Source organism: Myxocyprinus asiaticus, chromosome 30, assembly GCF_019703515.2.
Source record: "Myxocyprinus asiaticus isolate MX2 ecotype Aquarium Trade chromosome 30, UBuf_Myxa_2, whole genome shotgun sequence".
Lineage (NCBI taxonomy): Eukaryota > Metazoa > Chordata > Actinopteri > Cypriniformes > Catostomidae > Myxocyprinus > Myxocyprinus asiaticus.
This window is the reverse complement of record NC_059373.1, coordinates 23,352,427-23,370,263: the sequence shown is the minus strand read 5'-3', so window position 1 is coordinate 23,370,263 and position 17,837 is coordinate 23,352,427. Positions and strand designations below refer to the sequence as shown.

The 17,837-nt window shown below is 37.7% G+C and overlaps 2 protein-coding genes across 2 annotated transcripts in view; both read right to left on the bottom strand.

Annotated features, from left to right (window-relative positions):
- LOC127421662 (uncharacterized) overlaps positions 1-17,837 on the bottom strand; it is a 726,036-nt gene that overhangs the window by 452,156 nt on the left and 256,043 nt on the right. The gene's annotated exons all lie outside the window — the stretch shown is intronic.
- LOC127420814 (interleukin enhancer-binding factor 2 homolog) lies at positions 547-9,953 on the bottom strand. The gene is made up of 14 exons (XM_051663365.1): positions 9,819-9,953; positions 9,200-9,259; positions 9,054-9,096; positions 6,969-7,073; positions 6,676-6,753; positions 6,473-6,575; positions 4,686-4,751; positions 4,226-4,342; positions 1,794-1,872; positions 1,617-1,704; positions 1,476-1,537; positions 1,267-1,381; positions 1,094-1,184; positions 547-1,010 (listed from the first exon to the last, which is right to left on the bottom strand). The coding sequence occupies exons 1-14, from the start codon at positions 9,821-9,823 to the stop codon at positions 859-861; spliced, it is 1,164 nt and encodes a 387-aa protein (XP_051519325.1). The 5' UTR covers positions 9,824-9,953; the 3' UTR covers positions 547-858.

The window sequence follows — 17,837 nt, the reverse complement described above, 5'->3', positions numbered from 1 at the left end:
GTATTCATGTATTTTCTGTTTTGCCTTTTTAAATCATACTTTGTTTGATACAGGGCCACGGTAATACAAGTTGATTTTGTATCTATGCTTTTTACATGCGTTTACTAAGCAGTGCAAATTGCAATAGCTTACAGCTACTCCACCTTATTTTCCCATATATTATTTACAGATTTGAAATAAATCTTGAATTCACTGATTCCTTGAAAGAGTGGAAGCCAGAATAATGGCACATCTGAAGTGTACATGGATCATGTGTTTCCTCTTAATTTAGTCTTTGTTCTCTTGCCACTGAAATGTATAGCTCAATGTCTACTAGCATTAAATCAGAGAGATGGCACACTGTGATGTGGTAAACCTAAACACAGAATGTAATATTGTCAACGGTTGTAAACATTTTCTAAAAATTATTATAAAGCTATTTTAGCAAGTTTAAGTGGACAGCAGTTATTTTGTGTTGTTATTTTTCCTCAAAGAAATGCCATTAAATACAAAAAACTTGGCCAATAACACACTCGGGCAATAAAAGTCAGACTTACAGGACAAAGGTGGAAATAAAAACTTTAATTATTCAATCAGTGCTAAAAACGTACAAACCACAGAAAAAAAAACAAACAAAATAGAAACCATATCAAGGAAATTTCTATGTCCTTTCAGAAAAATAACCGCATCAAAATGGATCGGGTGAAAAGAGAAATTGGCCAGTTTTTGCCTTTGGTCCTTGATTTATCTTGTTTGCCACCTACTGAAATAGACTTGGAGGTGCAGTACTGGGGGAGATGCCAGTTTAGATGTACAGGGGATTTCAGGATAAAATGTGTGGAAATCAGCTTAAAAAAAAAAAAAAAAAAAAAGGCCAAATTATTCCTGGGTCTCCATGCTTTCATCTTCTCCCTCTCCACCTTCCTCCAAAGCTTCATCTTCCTCTTCCTTGCGCTCAGGGGGCTTCTCATAGGCTTTTTCAGATGGGGTGACAATCACTCCATCCCATGTGGACATCTCGGTAGTGAGGTCTGCAGATGACATCACTAACATTAGTCTCGTAGATAAATGACAATTTAGATAGTTTAATCTGTAATAAAACTCAAACACTTACAACTAGCATCTCCTTCAAGTCCCAAGATCTTGCGGTATCCTCCATGAGAGAGCACCCTTACCAGTGTTTGGGCTGTGAAGCACACCGTGTCCTGCAGACAAAGATCAATCAGATTAACTGCGTTTCAGAGATACAACGATGCAGAATTCCTCACCAACTTTGCTCTACATTACCTGCTGCTCCAAGGTCATGACAGTGTGCACACGGAAGTTTCCGCTCTCACATGGATCAGTGATTCCGACAGAGCCAGGCAGGAAAAGACCTGCGGCGAGCATCTGAAGACAGCGCCTGCAATGCACACATCATTATAAATCAAGTTCCACAATGAAGTTGACGTCCATAATTACAAGTAATTGGTTAAAAAGAGAAAGCACAGACCTACCTGTAAGCAACATTGAGTGGTAATGGCTGCCTGGAGGGGTTGTTCATTACAGCAGAATGTCCCTAAGAACACAGCAACATTAGAACAGTCAAGTAGATGAGTTCTTAAGCATAACTTGAGAAATTTTATACTGGTGCTCACCAAAAGATCCAGAATCCAGGGAGTGAGAGGCTCAAATCCAAGGAATCGGACTCGCAGGTCTTTCAGTAAGCGGATCAGAACTTTCACGCTGATTGACAAAGAAGCCACAATAAGTTACAGATAACAAAAAACACTTATCAATTAAACGCCATTAAAAGAGGCATGGGTGAATCTTACGTTGACTGAGAGGCATTCTCCTCAAACCAGCGAGCATGGCGAATGGCTGCCAGAGCACTTTGCAGAACCTTGATGTCCACTGTAAAAGGAAGATGAATAATAAGTTACATACTTCAGTAAGGAACACAAACAGCACAGGGGTTTAATATTTAATTTTCTGGGTTCAAAAAAAGTTAAGCTCAAATCGACAGCATTTTTGGTTTATTGTTGATTACCACAAATTTATTTTGACTCCTTTTCTTAAAAAAAAAAAACAGCAGCAAAAATCAAGGTTACAGTAGCCTAGTTTCTATCCACTTTTCACGCTATTTTCGACAAAGTGAAAGTGTGTAAAACAAATTTTGCGATATTTGCCTATTTGACTGTTTCCATTCAAATGGCCTTTTATCGATAAAAATGATGTGCGTGATGTCATGCCTAAAAAAACACTTTTGCCTCCCAGATGTCCCGAATTTTTTTTCCTCTGAAGTTTTGGTAAAATGGGGAGAGTATTGAGACAATTCATTTAAATTAGACAGCTTACTGTCATTTTAATTTCACAAATAAAAGCAATCAGGTGAGGAGGAATTGCAATCAAAAGGGAACAGTTGCCCTTCTGATAGGACTGTAATATTGGTCCTGATGTTGCGCCTATCGCAGGTTGCCACCGGTTCCGACCCGAAAGCGAATCGTCATGGCCCTGTTCAAGCTGGCAACCTGCACCAAGTAGTGGGGAAACTTTAGGTCTTAGTAAAAGGACCATACATCGATGTGCATATGCTGTGTGCACAGCTATTAAAGAAAAACTGATGCGGTGTAAAATCAGGGTTTACATATGATACATTCCTGATATTCAATAGGCTATTTTGAACAATCATCTAAAGCATTGCCATCACAACTGCATTATGTCCCGCTTATTTGTCCAGCAACTTTTAACGTCCAACTGAACTTGATTGTCATCTCAAATAAATTTTAGTGTCATAATGCAATTTACATTTTCTGAAGAAGCTCAGCAAATGCGATCCGAGATAAAGAGGGTTAGATTTAAAATATTTACAAATGTTTAAAAGCTCATTGTCTGAAAGTGAACTCAGCATTGGACAAATAGTTCTGATAGTTTATAGTCTTGAAAAAAGTGTAGAACATTCTGAGAATGTCATTCAGCTGACTTTGTTCATTTACAGAACAGGGTAAGGCTAATTTAAGTTTGTGTAAAGAAAAGGCATATTAATATATATTTTTTTTAATTTAATGCTTTTTTCGTTTGGTAATTTATTTAATACAGGGAATTTTGCCGGCATTTTTTCAAAAGTAAGCTAAACAATAATTTTATAGAATTTGGCTATATGTTAGTGTTCCAAAAAAGCACACTGAAGCTTTTCTCCTAGTATTGCGTATTTACTTTTAATTTAAAACATTTTTGTGCACAGAATTGATATGGTTTTTTTTGTATTATGGGCTAATTCTGTGACTGTTGTCTATTATTTTGAATGGTGTAGAAAAGCAACTTTAATAAACGGATGGCTACCACTATTAAATTAATCGCAAACAGTGGCCATTCATTTATTCTCCATAATACAAGATATTTGTTTTGGCACTCCAGGAAGTGTAATGTTTGCAGCATCGGATCTGTGCTATGCCGTTAAGATCAATCCATAATCACCTACAATAAATTAGTTTTCAAAGATGAATTCCTTGTCATCATGATTAACACAGGCTAACAATTGGTGTAAACTGTCATGTGACACTACATTTTTTGCGTTAATGCCAATTTTCTCTACAAAAAGTGTTTCCAAACCAGTTTCTTGCGACATTTGAAGTATCGACATAGAGTTTATACGCTAGAGTTAAATGGAAAAATATTATGTCGACACTTGTGAAATTTTAGCAATAATTATAACGTTTCCATCAGCTTTATTTTGATGCGCTAAAACATTTTTCGCAAAAAATCCTTGGATGGAAACATAGTCAGTGAGGCACTTTCAATGGAAGCCAATATTTGGAGGGTTTAAAGGCAGAAATGTGAAGCTTATAATTTTATAAAAGCACATTAATTCTTGTTAAAACTCATGTATTATATGAGTTGAAGTTGTTTAAATAGTAATTTTTACAGTCGTTTTAGGGTTTGTTGACATAACATGTCATGGCAACGAAGTTGTACATTTGTCTATAACACAGAAAAGGTTAGAAAGTGATTTTATCATGCTAAAGTCATGTTACACATTGTTTACGACTTGTGGCTATACTTTTGAAAGAGTATTTTTACGTTCAGAAATTGGCCCCATTCACTTCCATTGTAAGTGCCTCACTGTAAACCATATTTTTGCTTCTTTTAAAGAAAAGGAAGGGCAAGTCAAAATACATTTTTGTGGTAATCAATATTATGCCATAAATACTGCCATTGAGCTTAACTTGTATTGAAACCAAGATATTTCTTTAAGGACAGGACATACAGTGAAGCTCTGGATCCAGTTTGCGGAGGTTGGGTGGAACCGTGGTGATGAGAATTTTCACCGTGGCGTCGGCGGAGCTGATCTCAAAACCGGTCTCATTGGTCAACATGGAAAGCACTGAAAAGAAGGGAACAAATTTCACTGTGAACCAAGGTCAGGAATTAAGAGGGCTGTTGGCAAAAATGCCACCAAAATGACAAAAATGCCCCTGAATATTCAAAATGTGGGGGCAAAAAATTACCTCACAATGACTTTTTATTTTATTTTATTTGTAACATCTGATATACTTCTTAATATTCTATTATAGCATTAGGCAGTTATACATATTATGGTATATGAGTTTGTTAATTTTATTCTTTGGATGAGGGTAATAAATTCTCAATCTTGAGAACTTGTATTAAGGAATTTATTAAACTGAGATAAATGGAGCCCTCAGATTGCCATCAAATCCCATACTCACCCTCAGCAGGGTCCTGTGTACGCAGGGTCTCCACTACTTTGTTTCCCAAAGCAGCAACAGCTTCCACTGGAGGAAAAAAAAAATAATAATAATAATTATATATTATATATACAGGTGCATCTCAATAAATTAGAATGTCGTGGAAAAGTTCATTTATTTCAGTAATTCAACTCAAATTGTGAAACTCGTGTATTAAATAAATTCAATGCACACAGACTGAAGTAGTTTAAGCCTTCGGTTCTTTTAATTGTGATGATTTTGGCTCACATTTAACAAAAACCCACCAATTCACTATCTCAAAAAATTAGAATACATCATAAGACCAATAAAAAAAACATTTTTAGTGAATTGTTGGCCTTCTGGAAAGTATGTTCATTTACTGTACATGTACTCAGTACTTGGTAGGGGCTCCTATTGCTTTAATTACTGCCTCAATTCAGCGTGGCATGGAGGTGATCAGTTTGTTGCACTGCTGAGGTGGTATGGAAGCCCAGGTTTCTTTGACAGTGGCCTTCAGCTCATCTGCATTTTTTGGTCTCTTGTTTCTCATTTTCCTCTTGACAATACCCCATAGATTCTCTATGGGGTTCAGGTCTGGTGAGTTTGCTGGCCAGTCAAGCACACCAACACCATGGTCATTTAACCAACTTTTGGTGCTTTTGGTAGTGTGGGCAGGTGCCAAATCCTGCTGGAAAATGAAATCAGCATCTTTAAAAAGCTGGTCAGCAGAAGGAAGCATGAAGTGCTCCAAAATTTCTTGGTAAACGGGTGCAGTGACTTTGGTTTTCAAAAAAACACAATGGACCAACACCAGCAGATGACATTGCACCCCAAATCATCACAGACTGTGGAAACTTAACACTGGACTTCAAGCAACTTGGGCTATGAGCTTCTCCACCCTTCCTCCAGACTCTAGGACCTTGGTTTCCAAATGAAATACAAAACTTGCTCTCATCTGAAAAGAGGACTTTGGACCACTGGGCAACAGTCCAGTTCTTCTTCTCCTTAGCCCAGGTAAGACGCCTCTGACGTTGTTTGTGGTTCAGGAGTGGCTTAACAAGAGGAATACGACAGCTGTAGCCAAATTCCTTGACACGTCTGTGTGTGGTGGCTCTTGATGCCTTGACCCCAGCCTCAGTCCATTCCTTGTGAAGTTCACCCAAATTCTTCTATTGATTTTGCTTGACAATCCTCATAAGGCTGCGGTTCTCTCGGTTGGTTGTGCATCTTTTTCTGTTAACATGCTTGGATACAGCACTCTGTGAACAGCCAGCTTCTTTGGCAATGAATGTTTGTGGCTTACCCTCCTTGTGAAGGGTGTCAATGATTGTCTTCTGGACAACTGTCAGATCAGCAGTCTTCCCCATGATTGTGTAGCCTAGTGAACCAAACTGAGAGACCATTTTGAAGGCTCAGGAAACCTTTGCAGGTGTTTTGAGTTGATTAGCTGATTGGCATGTCACCATATTCTAATTTGTTGAGATAGTGAATTGGTGGGTTTTTGTTAAATGTGAGCCAAAATCATCACAATTAAAAGAACCGAAGGCTTAAACTACTTCAGTCTGTGTGCATTGAATTTATTTAATACACGATTTTCACAATTTGAGTTGAATTACTGAAATAAATGAACTTTTCCACGACATTCTAATTTATTGAGATGCACCTGTATAAAACATTTTCAATCAGCCAAGCGCACACTCTGACATAAAAAAAAAGCCCAGTCTGCAGCACAAATGTTACCACTTTCCAATTTTTTTAAATAATTAAATAAAAATAATTTAACTTACAAGTGGGCAAGATCTTCAGGATAACCACAAGGTCGGCTACATTGTGTCCTGTCATCATAGTGCCCTTTTTATAGGAGCCCACCTGCCTAACTTCCTCAATTTGCTGTAAAAGGGAGAAAGACATTGGTAAAAATCAGTATTTAGTACTGCAAAAATGCCATTTTGGACTATTATTTTGGTGACGTTTAAAACATATTGCTCACCACTTCAAAGTTTCCAGGAGCCACGATTAGGTTGTCAATGACATTGTTAATCTTAGTGACCAAGGACAAAATAGAAGACTGCAAAAGAGGAATTAAAAACCATGAGTGTAAATTTAGGCAAATAAATGTATTTTAAATATACAATCATGCTTAACTGAAAAATGGAGGATGATCACCAGATGCACATAGAGCAATCTAATCATTTGCTGATCTAAGACACAGCCTACTTGGACCGGACTCACGAAAATGTCAATTGGCCAGTGGATTACCAGTTCAATGGAGGATAACTGTACCTGTTCACCAGGGGTAGGAGAGAGGTCCTGATTTCTCTTCAGCAGGCACTCACTGAAAGCGGTCTCATCAGGGGCTGGTTTAACTCGAGGGAAGGCCATCTCACACTATAACACAGAAATACCAATTCACATGCTGAGTGTTTCCCCTATACGCATTCAGGAGCGGCACTGCGCCGCTGCTGAATTATGAGCGCCGCTATTATCTATTGACATTTCACATGGTTCATTTATATCCATGACACAACGTAACACTTTCCAGCACCAGTCAGTTGTACGCTTATACTGCCTGCAGTCAAATGGGACAGCTGTATGAAGCAAAAGGGACCCACCATATACACGCAAGTATTCACAGGGACATCATCGTATAGCAGCCCATCAAAGGTTGTTTGCGAGTGCGTACGCATACACAACAGAGAAGCAGGAGAGCCGACATGACACCTCTTCTAGCATAAAGTATTTTACTCTGATAACTTCTTTGGCAAAGGTAGTAGAAATATAGGGCTCCATACTGCAACTAAATGGTCGCATCTTGCAATAATTTCTCCCGCCGGTGGGACTTACGTTTTTTTTTTTTTTTTTTAAAGAGGTCACACCGGTGCAACTACAGAGTTTGACAACTCTTGTTGATTATGCACGATGCATCCGTTTTCTGTTTCGTATGAGAAAACCAGAACGTAACAGCACTAGCCACTACCCAGATCAATTATCAGCCAGCTCCATGAACAGAGCAGCGCCAGCTCAAAGCAGTCTTACCCACGCAGCGCAAATCATTATAAGCAGCCCTGTGAGAATCGTGGCATGAGACGCAAAACTCATTCGAATTTGGCTGTGGAAAAAACTTTATGAAAACCCTTAGTGTCTCTTGCCTTGGTGATTTAACGAGTTTAAAACCGTGTTTAAATGGCACACCATTACAAACAACACTGACCAGAACATTAATTAAAAGGCTGTATAATCACATCACCACCCTAACAAAATTGTACCTTGGATTTACTACAGTAACACTTACTGTGTTAACAATTGTTAACAATGGTATTTTGGTAGATGTGCAATGTGTTATATTCATACTAAATATATGTATATTATTTATAAAGTCCTATTAAATAATACATTTGTTACAATTATGTCAGTTTCAAAAAGTTTCAATTTTGTTTTTACAGTTTCTAAATGTATAGTTTGTCATTTCATAACAAAAATGCCCTAGTTTGTTGGTTACTTTCTATTGAAGTAAGGAGCCATGCTTGGTTTTACCAGTGACCACCTGTGATCTAGTTACAATTATCACTTAAAACTATGGAAACTAATGAAGGCACTACGGCAACTTTTCAAAATCATTATGGACCAAGTGATCAGTTTACACTTCGGTGTAAAATCTGTTCTAGAATCTGCTCTTTCATTGTAGGAAAAAGTAACTGGCTTTGTTTGCCTTCAGAAATTCAAAGAGATGACTGTCCTTAATCAGTAGGATCGCACGCAGAATATTTCAATTTAGCCCTATATAAATTGGGTAGGCCTATATATAAATAAACTTTTTTTACAGATGTTACTGTTGCATCAAGTCATAATCGATGCTATACTTTCTAATGTGCATTTCGGCGACAAAATAATGTAAAATATATAACAATGTCACTATTTTTATTAGTTTCTATCATTAACTATTATTTTATTTTTTGAAATTGAGGAGAAAACATTTATTTTTCCACTGTTGCTACCAAATCAGGTGCTGGTGCCACCATCTGTAGAACTTGGTGGCATCAGTGCCACTGCTCTCATTTGTTAGTCTGGAGCCCAGTACGCTGGCGGGAGTCATCCCAAACATTTGCAATTCAAAGAACAGCAGTACTTTAGTGAAAGTCATAGTCTAAGTAAAAGTGATTTTCTGAGCGCTTCAAGTGTCAAAATCTTCCAGTAAACAATAAACACACATGACAAGGCTTACATGAATAACCCATCTATAATGATTCTAAGGCCATTTTAAGCTATTACTCCACCGACATGCGTAAATATGGGAAACACTGCATGCTAGTTGCTAAAAGAGTGTCATTACACAAGGAACAAAAGGAATGAAAGGAAAAATCCACTTACAACATAGAAGTCAAATGGAATGTGAGGGACAAAGGGCCGGTACCTGAAAGTACATGGTCAACAACATTAATTCAAAACAGGAGTGAGCAGACATTAGATATGCACACGTATCTAATGTAGATAAAAAAAAACAGTATACAACTCACCCTTGGATCAGACCTCCACGGGAGCCAAATCGGCCACCCCGACCCCTGCCGCGATCTCCTCTGGAGAAAGAAAAAAAAAAAAAGAGGATTTTCAATAATTTACAGTAAGCATGGTTTGCAAACAAATTAAATTAACAATCTCCTCCAAAACAGGTGAAGTAATTAAAGTCTTCATAATTTCAAAACTATAAAGCATTGTCGCGAAATCACACCTGATCAAACGGAAAGCTAGCTGAAATTTCACATGGACAATGCTGCTAATTCATTGCTCGCTCCATTCATTCACTCACTCACTCATTCACTCACTAAAAGACGTGCTATTCAGCTTTTTATCGTTTTCCAAATAATGAAATCATTGTTGAAAACGGAATTAATTATAAATTTTAGTTTTAAATCTGTTTTTACGTAAATATTTTAGAATAAACTGCAATATTTTAATATTTATCATCGACACGGTGGCTAGCAGAGCAGCATGCTAGCAAGAAAAGGATCCGGTTAGCTAGCTGACTTAACACACAACATATCAAAACGTAAAATAGTTTCAACGAGCTGCAATTTTTTCAAATATTTAAAAAAAATATATAATATTAATTACAGAAGAGTAAAAAACAGTTTATACCTCATTGCGTAAGACGTTTTGGCAAATTAACAGGGACACAAGATGGTGAGAACTGAAAAGTGATCTGCCTCCGACTGCAGCGCTGCGCCTGGCCTGCGGTTCTCTTAACGGAAGATCCTTTCGTGATAAAAGTCTTCAATAAAACTGTTTACAATAAAAGTCCAAGTCGAACTAACAACTGACGAGGTAAAAAAAACAAAACGCTTTTGTTCAAGCTTATTATGCAATTATGCATTGATAATTATGCAATTATGATGTGATTTGGTCTGAATAATTATTAAATTTTTACATTAAGCACAAACACATTGTTTTGATTCACAGTGGGGTCTTAAAGTCTACTTTTAATTTTTTTTCTTTCTAATTTAATAATAATAATAATAATAATAATAATAATAATAATAATATACACTGGCAGCCAAAAGTCAGATTTTGCTCTTATGGAAAGAAATTGGTACTTTTATTCACCAAAGTGGCATTCAACTGATCACAATGTATAGTAAGGACATTAATAACATGAAAAATTACTATTACAATTAAAAAAACAAAGAAAAAACAAAAACAAAAAAAACAACCTTAAACTATTTCAAAGAGTTCACATCAAAAAATCCTCCACGTGCAGCAATGACAGCTTTGCAGATCCTTGGCATTCTTGCTGTCAGTTTGTCCAGATACTCAGGTGACATTTCACCCCACACTTCCTGTAGCACTTGCCATAGATGTGGCTGTCTTGTCCGGTCCTTCTCACGCACCTTACAGTCTAGCTGATCCCACAAATGCTCAATGGGGTTAAGATCCATAACACTCTTTTCCAGTTATCTGTTGTCCAATTGTCTGATTCTTTGCCCACTCTAACATTTTCTTTTTGTTTTTCTGTTTCAAAAGTGGCTTTTTCTTTGCAACTCTTCTCATAAGGCCTGCACCCCTGAGTCTTCTCTTTACTGTTATACATGAAACTGGTGTTGAGCGGGTAGAATTCAATGAAGCTGTCAGCTGAGGACATGTGAGGCATCTATTTCTCAAACTAGAGACTCTGATGTACTTATCCTCTTGTTTAGTTGTACATCTGGCCTTCCACATCTCTTTCTGTCCTTGTTAGAGCCAGTTGTCCTTTGTCTTTGAAGACTGTAGTGTACACCTTTGTATGAAATCTTCAGTTTTTTGGCAATTTCAAGCATTGTATTGCCTTCATTCCTCAAAACAATGATTGACTGATGGGTTTCTAGAGAAAGCTGTTTCTTTTTGCCATTTTTGATCTAATATTGACCGTAAGACATGCCAGTCTATTGCATACTGTGGCAACTCAAAAATAAACACAAAGACAATGTTAAGCTTCATTTAATGAACCAAATAGCTTTCAACTATGTTTGATATAATGGCAAGTGATTTTCTAGTACCAAATTAGCAATTTAGCATGAATACTCAAGGATAAGGTGTTGGGTTGATGGCTGCTGGAAATGGGGCCTGTTTAGATTTGATCAAAAAAGACTTTTTTCACATCAGTAATGTCCTAACTATACTTTGGGATCAGTTGAATGTGACTTTGGTGAATTAAAGTACCAATTTCCTTCCATAAGAGCAAAATCTGTACATTATTCCAAACTTTTGGCTGCCAGTATATATATATACTGATACTACACACACGGTACATGCTGTTTTATCAGGAACAATTTGAGTGAAAAGCTACACCCAAAAATCAACATGAATTCCCTAATTTCGTATTTCTGAGTAGCGAAGTGGTAGCTTCATTAGTTTTTAAATCAAGTAGCTTTTCAGTAGGGAAGCTATATTTTTGACTAGGTAGCGGCATAACGGTGAGAAAAGCTACATCATGCCTTGTACTTTTTTTGGTTGTTTTTTTACTATCGCCAGTCTTGAATCAAAACTAAAGATGTCCGATCACAAATTAATTGCTCATCTGAGTCGGTTCTTTAAAATTAATTAGTCACACGTAATAGGAAAGGGGTCTGAATCGGTTCGCGTTTCAATCTGAATGCCTCAGAAAGCTTGCACACGCTGCTTAATCATTTGTGCGCGTTCTCACTTGCCAACAAGCTCGCAGAATATTTTAAAGTACAGAAATAAAGATAACGCTGGTTGCAGTGGATCTACAATCAATGGAAACGAAACCTGCAAATGCGTCCTATCTTTTGCCAGTGATGAAGAAGGTTTTTATAAAGTTCAACACGTTTGCAGCTTGTAAACGACTTCTGCAGGTAAACAGCCAAAATGTTCCAACCAAAAGAGTATTAAAACATGTATTAGCCTACACAAAAATGCATAAAAAATACCATGGTTTTCTGGATGCACTATGTTAATACAATAGTATATGAATATGGTAATCATATATCAATTTCCCATGGTAGTTACATGGTATTCTTTGAAGTACTTTGAAGCACATGCAAATACAGAATGGTACATAAATATTGTAATTGTACTGTATATCAAAGTACCATGGTATTATCATCTGATACCATCAGAAATCACATTGTTATTGCCCAGATCTGCTTTCTCTCTCTCTCTCTCTCTCTCTCTCTCTCTCTCTCTCTCTCTCTCTCTCTCTCTCTCTCTCACTCACACACACACACACACACACACACACACACACGTTGGTGCGGCTATCCATATGAGGACTCTCCGTAGACATAATGATTTTTATACTGTACGAACTATAGATTCTATCCCCTAAACCTAACCCTCACAAAAAACTTTCTGAATTTTTACATTTTCAAAAAAACATCGTTAAACTATTTGAATTATGGGGACTTGTCCTCATAAACCACATTTATAGCATAATACCCTTGTAATTACCAGTTTGTAACCTAACATTATTTTCTCGTAAACCACCCAAACCCCCCAAAAAATGAAGTAGCTTAAATGTAGCAAGTTAATTTTGGCATGTAGCTTGTAGTGTAACTTGCTACTTTCTCTAAATTGTATCTTTTAGCTTAGCTTAACAATTTTTTTTGTTGAGTAGTTTGTAGCTTAGCTTGCTACATTTTTGAGTAGCTTGCCCAACACTGAGTATTTGGTATGCCTCCCTTTTGCTTTAATGACAACAAAATAGGGTTGCACGGTTTACTGGTACTAACGAAGTATACCAAAAAAAATGAAAACGGTACGATATCATCTTGTTGCTAATTTCGGTACCATATTACAGTATGCCATCATTAGCAAAATGATATAAGATGTAGGGATGTGCGAGACTAGTCGACTAGTTGACTAAACTGTTCTGATACTGCTAGTCGACACTGGAATTACTAGTTAATATTTCCCCCATTAAACTGATCATAATTTTTACAACTTACATTTGGCTTTAGATTTTTACAGAGGCTGCACTTAAATTACTGTCATAGTACTCTTACATATTTTAAATAAAACTAATAATACAAAATCTGGAGCAGATACAAAGTTTCATTTCACCTCAGGCTGTGTGTGCTTCTTCCCTCTCTCACTCGCGGTGCGCGCAGGAAAATGTCCTCTCGCTAGACAAACAAAATCAGCAAAGTAGTTATGAAATAACTTTGGTGGTGGTGCGGGAATCAGATTTCTATACACTGAGATAAGACTCGTAATAACAATTCTATAATACTAAATAGTTGTTTTAATATTATTATTATTTTATATAGTACACAAGTATAAACACCATGGGACCAGGCAGCCATCATACCGCTCAGGAAGGAGATGCATTCTGTCTATAGCAGACATAACCTGAAAGGCTGCCCAGCAAGGAAGAAGCCACTGCTCCAAAACTGCCATAAAAAAGCCAGACTACAGTTTGTAAGTGCACATGGGGACAAAGATCTTTTTAGAGAAATGTCCTCTGGTCTGATGAAACACAAGTGTAACTGTTTGACCATAATGACCATCATTATGTTTGGAAGAAAAAGGGTGAGGCTTGCAAGCCGAAGAACACCATCCCAACCGTGAAGCATGGGGGTGGCAGCATCATGTTGTGGGGGTGCTTTGCTGCAGGAGGGACTGGTGCACTTCACAAAATAGATGGCATCATGAGGAAGGAAAATTATGTGGATATAATGAAGCAACATCACAAGACATCAGCCAGGAAGTTAAAGCTTGGTGCAAATGGGTCTACCAAATGGACAATGACCCCAAGTATACCTCCAAAGTTGTGGCAAAATGGCTTAAGGACAACAAAGTCAAGGTATTGGAGTGGCCATCACAAACCCTGATCTCAATCTGATAGAAAATGTGTGGGCAGAACTGAAAAAGCGTGTGAGCAAAGAGGCCTACAAACCTGACTCAGTTACACCAGTTCTGTCTGGAGGAATGGGCCAAAATTCCAGCAACTTATTGTGAGAAGCTTGTGGAAGGGTACCCAAAAAGTTTGACCCAAGTTAAACAATTTAAAGGCAATGATACCAAATACTAACAAAGTGTATGTAAATTTCTGACCCACTGGGAATGTGATGAAAGAAATAAAAGCTGAAATAAATCATGCTCTCTACTATTATTCTGACATTTCACATTCTTAAAATAAAGTAGTGATCCTAACTGACCTAAGACAGGGAATGCTTTCTACGATTAAATATTTGGAATTGTGAAAAACTGAGTTTAAATGTATTTGGCTAAGGCGTATGTAAACTTCTGACTTCAACTATATATATATATATATATATATATATATATATATATATATATATATATATATATATATATGTGTGTGTTTCTTATTATCCTCACCTGTATTCCTTTCCCACATTAGTTCCTTTTGTATAAATATCCTCTAGTTTTGCCCACTCCATTATCAGTCCTTGAAGTGTTATGCTGTGTTAAATTTGCATGTTGAGCTTTATTGTTTGTTTCTACTCCAGCGTTTGTTTCCACTGCAGCGATTATTATTAAAGGATTAAAATAATCTACTCCTGCGTCTCCTCTCTTCCTCTTCCACTCCAGACACCAACGTTACAGTAGGACTGACCAACAAAAAATACGGATACACTTACCTGTTCCTCCTAACGTCTTCCTCTACTCCAGCGATCCCACTAAACCTCCTCTCCTCCAAAGCCTCACCTCGATGAGCACATCACTGAGCATGGAGCCAACAGAGTTATTCTTGGAGCTGTTCAGGCAGAATCTTCCCCTCTTGGAATACACAACCAAGTTCCTTCACCTTGGTGCTTCGACATCAATACCGAATACATACCTCAAGCCCATTTATGGAATGGGATTAAATTTCCACAGACCCATAGCACTTCCAGAGGCAGAAGATCTTCTCTTGGCGATTTACATCCTAGCCACCCGGAATATACATTTCCCTTCACTCTCATCACGTTTAATGCAGGAGTTGACTTCTTACATGGCCCCTGTCTCCGCACCTTCCACGCCCCTTATCTCTAAGGTAACTCCTCTTCATACAATTCCCCTAAATGTTTTTTTTGGAGGGGGGGCTCATCCTCTCCAGGTTCCAGTGGTCGATTCCCTGCCACAGTCAATGGTAGCAACCACGGAAGTTGCATTTCCCCCCATATGCTGTGAATTATGGCAGGAACCCCGGGCTGCAGCCCATGCCGGCCACGGTTAACGAGCCAGTCCCCATGCAGGCCACGGTTAATGAGCCAGTGGCCACGGTTAATGAGCCAGTGCCCATGCCGGCCACGGTTAACGAGCCAGAGCCAGTGCCTGTAGCCTCGACCGTCCCAGTGCCTGTAGCCTCGACCATCCCCATATCTACGCTCCCTGCTAGCCGGAAGAGGAGGAGAAGGAAAAGGACTCCTCCTCCCCAGTCTCTGCCCATGCTCACGACCATGGAGGTCGTTCCCCAGTCTCTGCCCATGCTCACGACCACGGAGGTCATTCCCCAGTCTCTGCCAATGCTCACGACCACAGAGGTCGTTCCCCAGTCTCTGCCCATGCTCACAACCACGGAGGTTGTTCCCCAGTCTCTGCCTGTACTCTTTTCCACGGCTCTCAGCCCAGAGCCTCTCATGGCTCTGCCTTCCATGGCTCCTTACACGGCTCCGCCCGCTTCCCCAGAGCCTCCTCCTCCAGCGGTTCTGCCTCATGACCCATTCCTTTCCCTGTGGCTGCCTCTCTGGACTCCTGATCATCCTCCTTGGATCCTTCATCTTCTGCGTCATCATACCCTCATCCGTCATTGGGCGCCAGGAGTCACCCTTTAAAGGGGAGGGGGGGGGGAGTAAATGTCACAGTCTGTTTCCCTCATTTTCTTCAAGGACTCTTAATTTTGAAGTTTTTCCCCGGACTACATTTCCATAGTGCACTGCCCTCATCACTTCCATCTGTTTCTTATTATCCTCACCTGTATTCCATTCCCTCATTAGTTCCTTTTGTATAAACATCCTTTAGTTTTGCCCACTCCATTGTCAGTCCTTGAAGTGTTACATTGTGAAGTGTTACGTTGTGTTAAGTTTGCATGTTGAGCTTTATTGTTTGTTTCCACTCCAGCGATTATTATTAAAGGATTAAAAGAATCTCCTCTCTTCCTCTTCCACTGCAGACACCAACGTTACACTTACTTGATCTTTATTTAAAAAACATTTTTTTTCACATTTTAGAATAATAGTAAAGTCATCTAAATTATGTAATAACAGAAATGGAACTGGGAATTATGTTGTGATTAAAAATTCAAAATAAATCAAAACTGTTATATTTTAGCATCTTCAAAGTAGCCACCCTTTGCCTAGAATTTGCAGAAATTTACTCTTGGCATTTCCTCAACCAACTTCTTAAAGAATCACCCTGGAATGCTTTTTTAAACAGTATTAAAGGAGTTCCCATCTATGCCTGGCACTTCGGTCAAAGTCATCCATTTCAAAAACCTTTTTTTATTTTTTTAAATACAATTTTAGTTTTGTAATGAAATCAATTAATATGTTGGCACAATTATTTTTGTCTACAAAACTCATTTGAAACATTTAAGAATATGCCTTCAGATCACAAGGTTTTTAAGATCATGAGAAACATTTCAGTCAAGTGACCCCAAATTTTTGAACATCAGTGTATATATTTCTTTGATTAAAGCTGTATACGTATTAATTTGAATAAACATGATTTGATCATAACATTTAATTAAAACATTTAACATGGAATCCAGAAAAATTCAAACGGAAAACGCATAATTTGTATCTTTGAGACTTTATGCAGTTCTTATAACCAAGTAATTTTTTATGTAATTGCATAAACAATGCTTTTTATTTGTTGATTATAGTATCAATTTAGTATTGATACCATGGTACCAGGGCTGGTATTGTACCGAAGCCAAAATTTTGGTATCGGAGCAACCCTACAACAAGCACTCAAGACTGCATGAATTGCAGATTGCAACCTGATGATCCTGTTATTACAACATGATTTGAAAATGTACCAAATACCATCTTGTGTGCTTCAACAAAAACAAGTAAAAATGACTTTTTGCACAAAGGTGCTGACATGGTCAATGTCACAGATTTGCTGACATTTGGTTAGTGCTCTAGAAATAGTGCAGAATTTAAAATATTTCTTCTTCCCCTTACATAATAACTTTTCTTATTATTATTCTTTTTTTTTTTTAAATCATAAAACTTAGTTGTTAAAAAAAAAAAAAAAAAAAAAGGCTATATTTCCAAAGAGATCTTAGACTTTATGCTGTATGTCAGTCACCAAATCCTGTTATATATGAATTAATAATGTTTCTGTTACTAGTTTTTTTTTTAATACAGCACCTACCAAGAGGTAAATGAGTTTTATGTTTGATTTCAGTCTGTTACAGAGTAGGCTTATCATTATTAAGTTATTATACATGTATTATTATCCATTTATTTATGAAGACTCCAGTGTCTCAAGTGATAGTCATATTTTTTTGTCCATATGGGATTACATATTATAAAAATAAGTAGCTGCATGTCTAGTTCAGAATGATTACATTGGTTTGTATATAACTATACTGTGCAAGAATTTTATGTAAGCCTATTATGCCAAACCAGTAAGTACAACTCTTGATATGACGTCAAGTCAGGGGTGGACCTGTACACTGCCTTTATCAGTGATTACCAGGCAAAA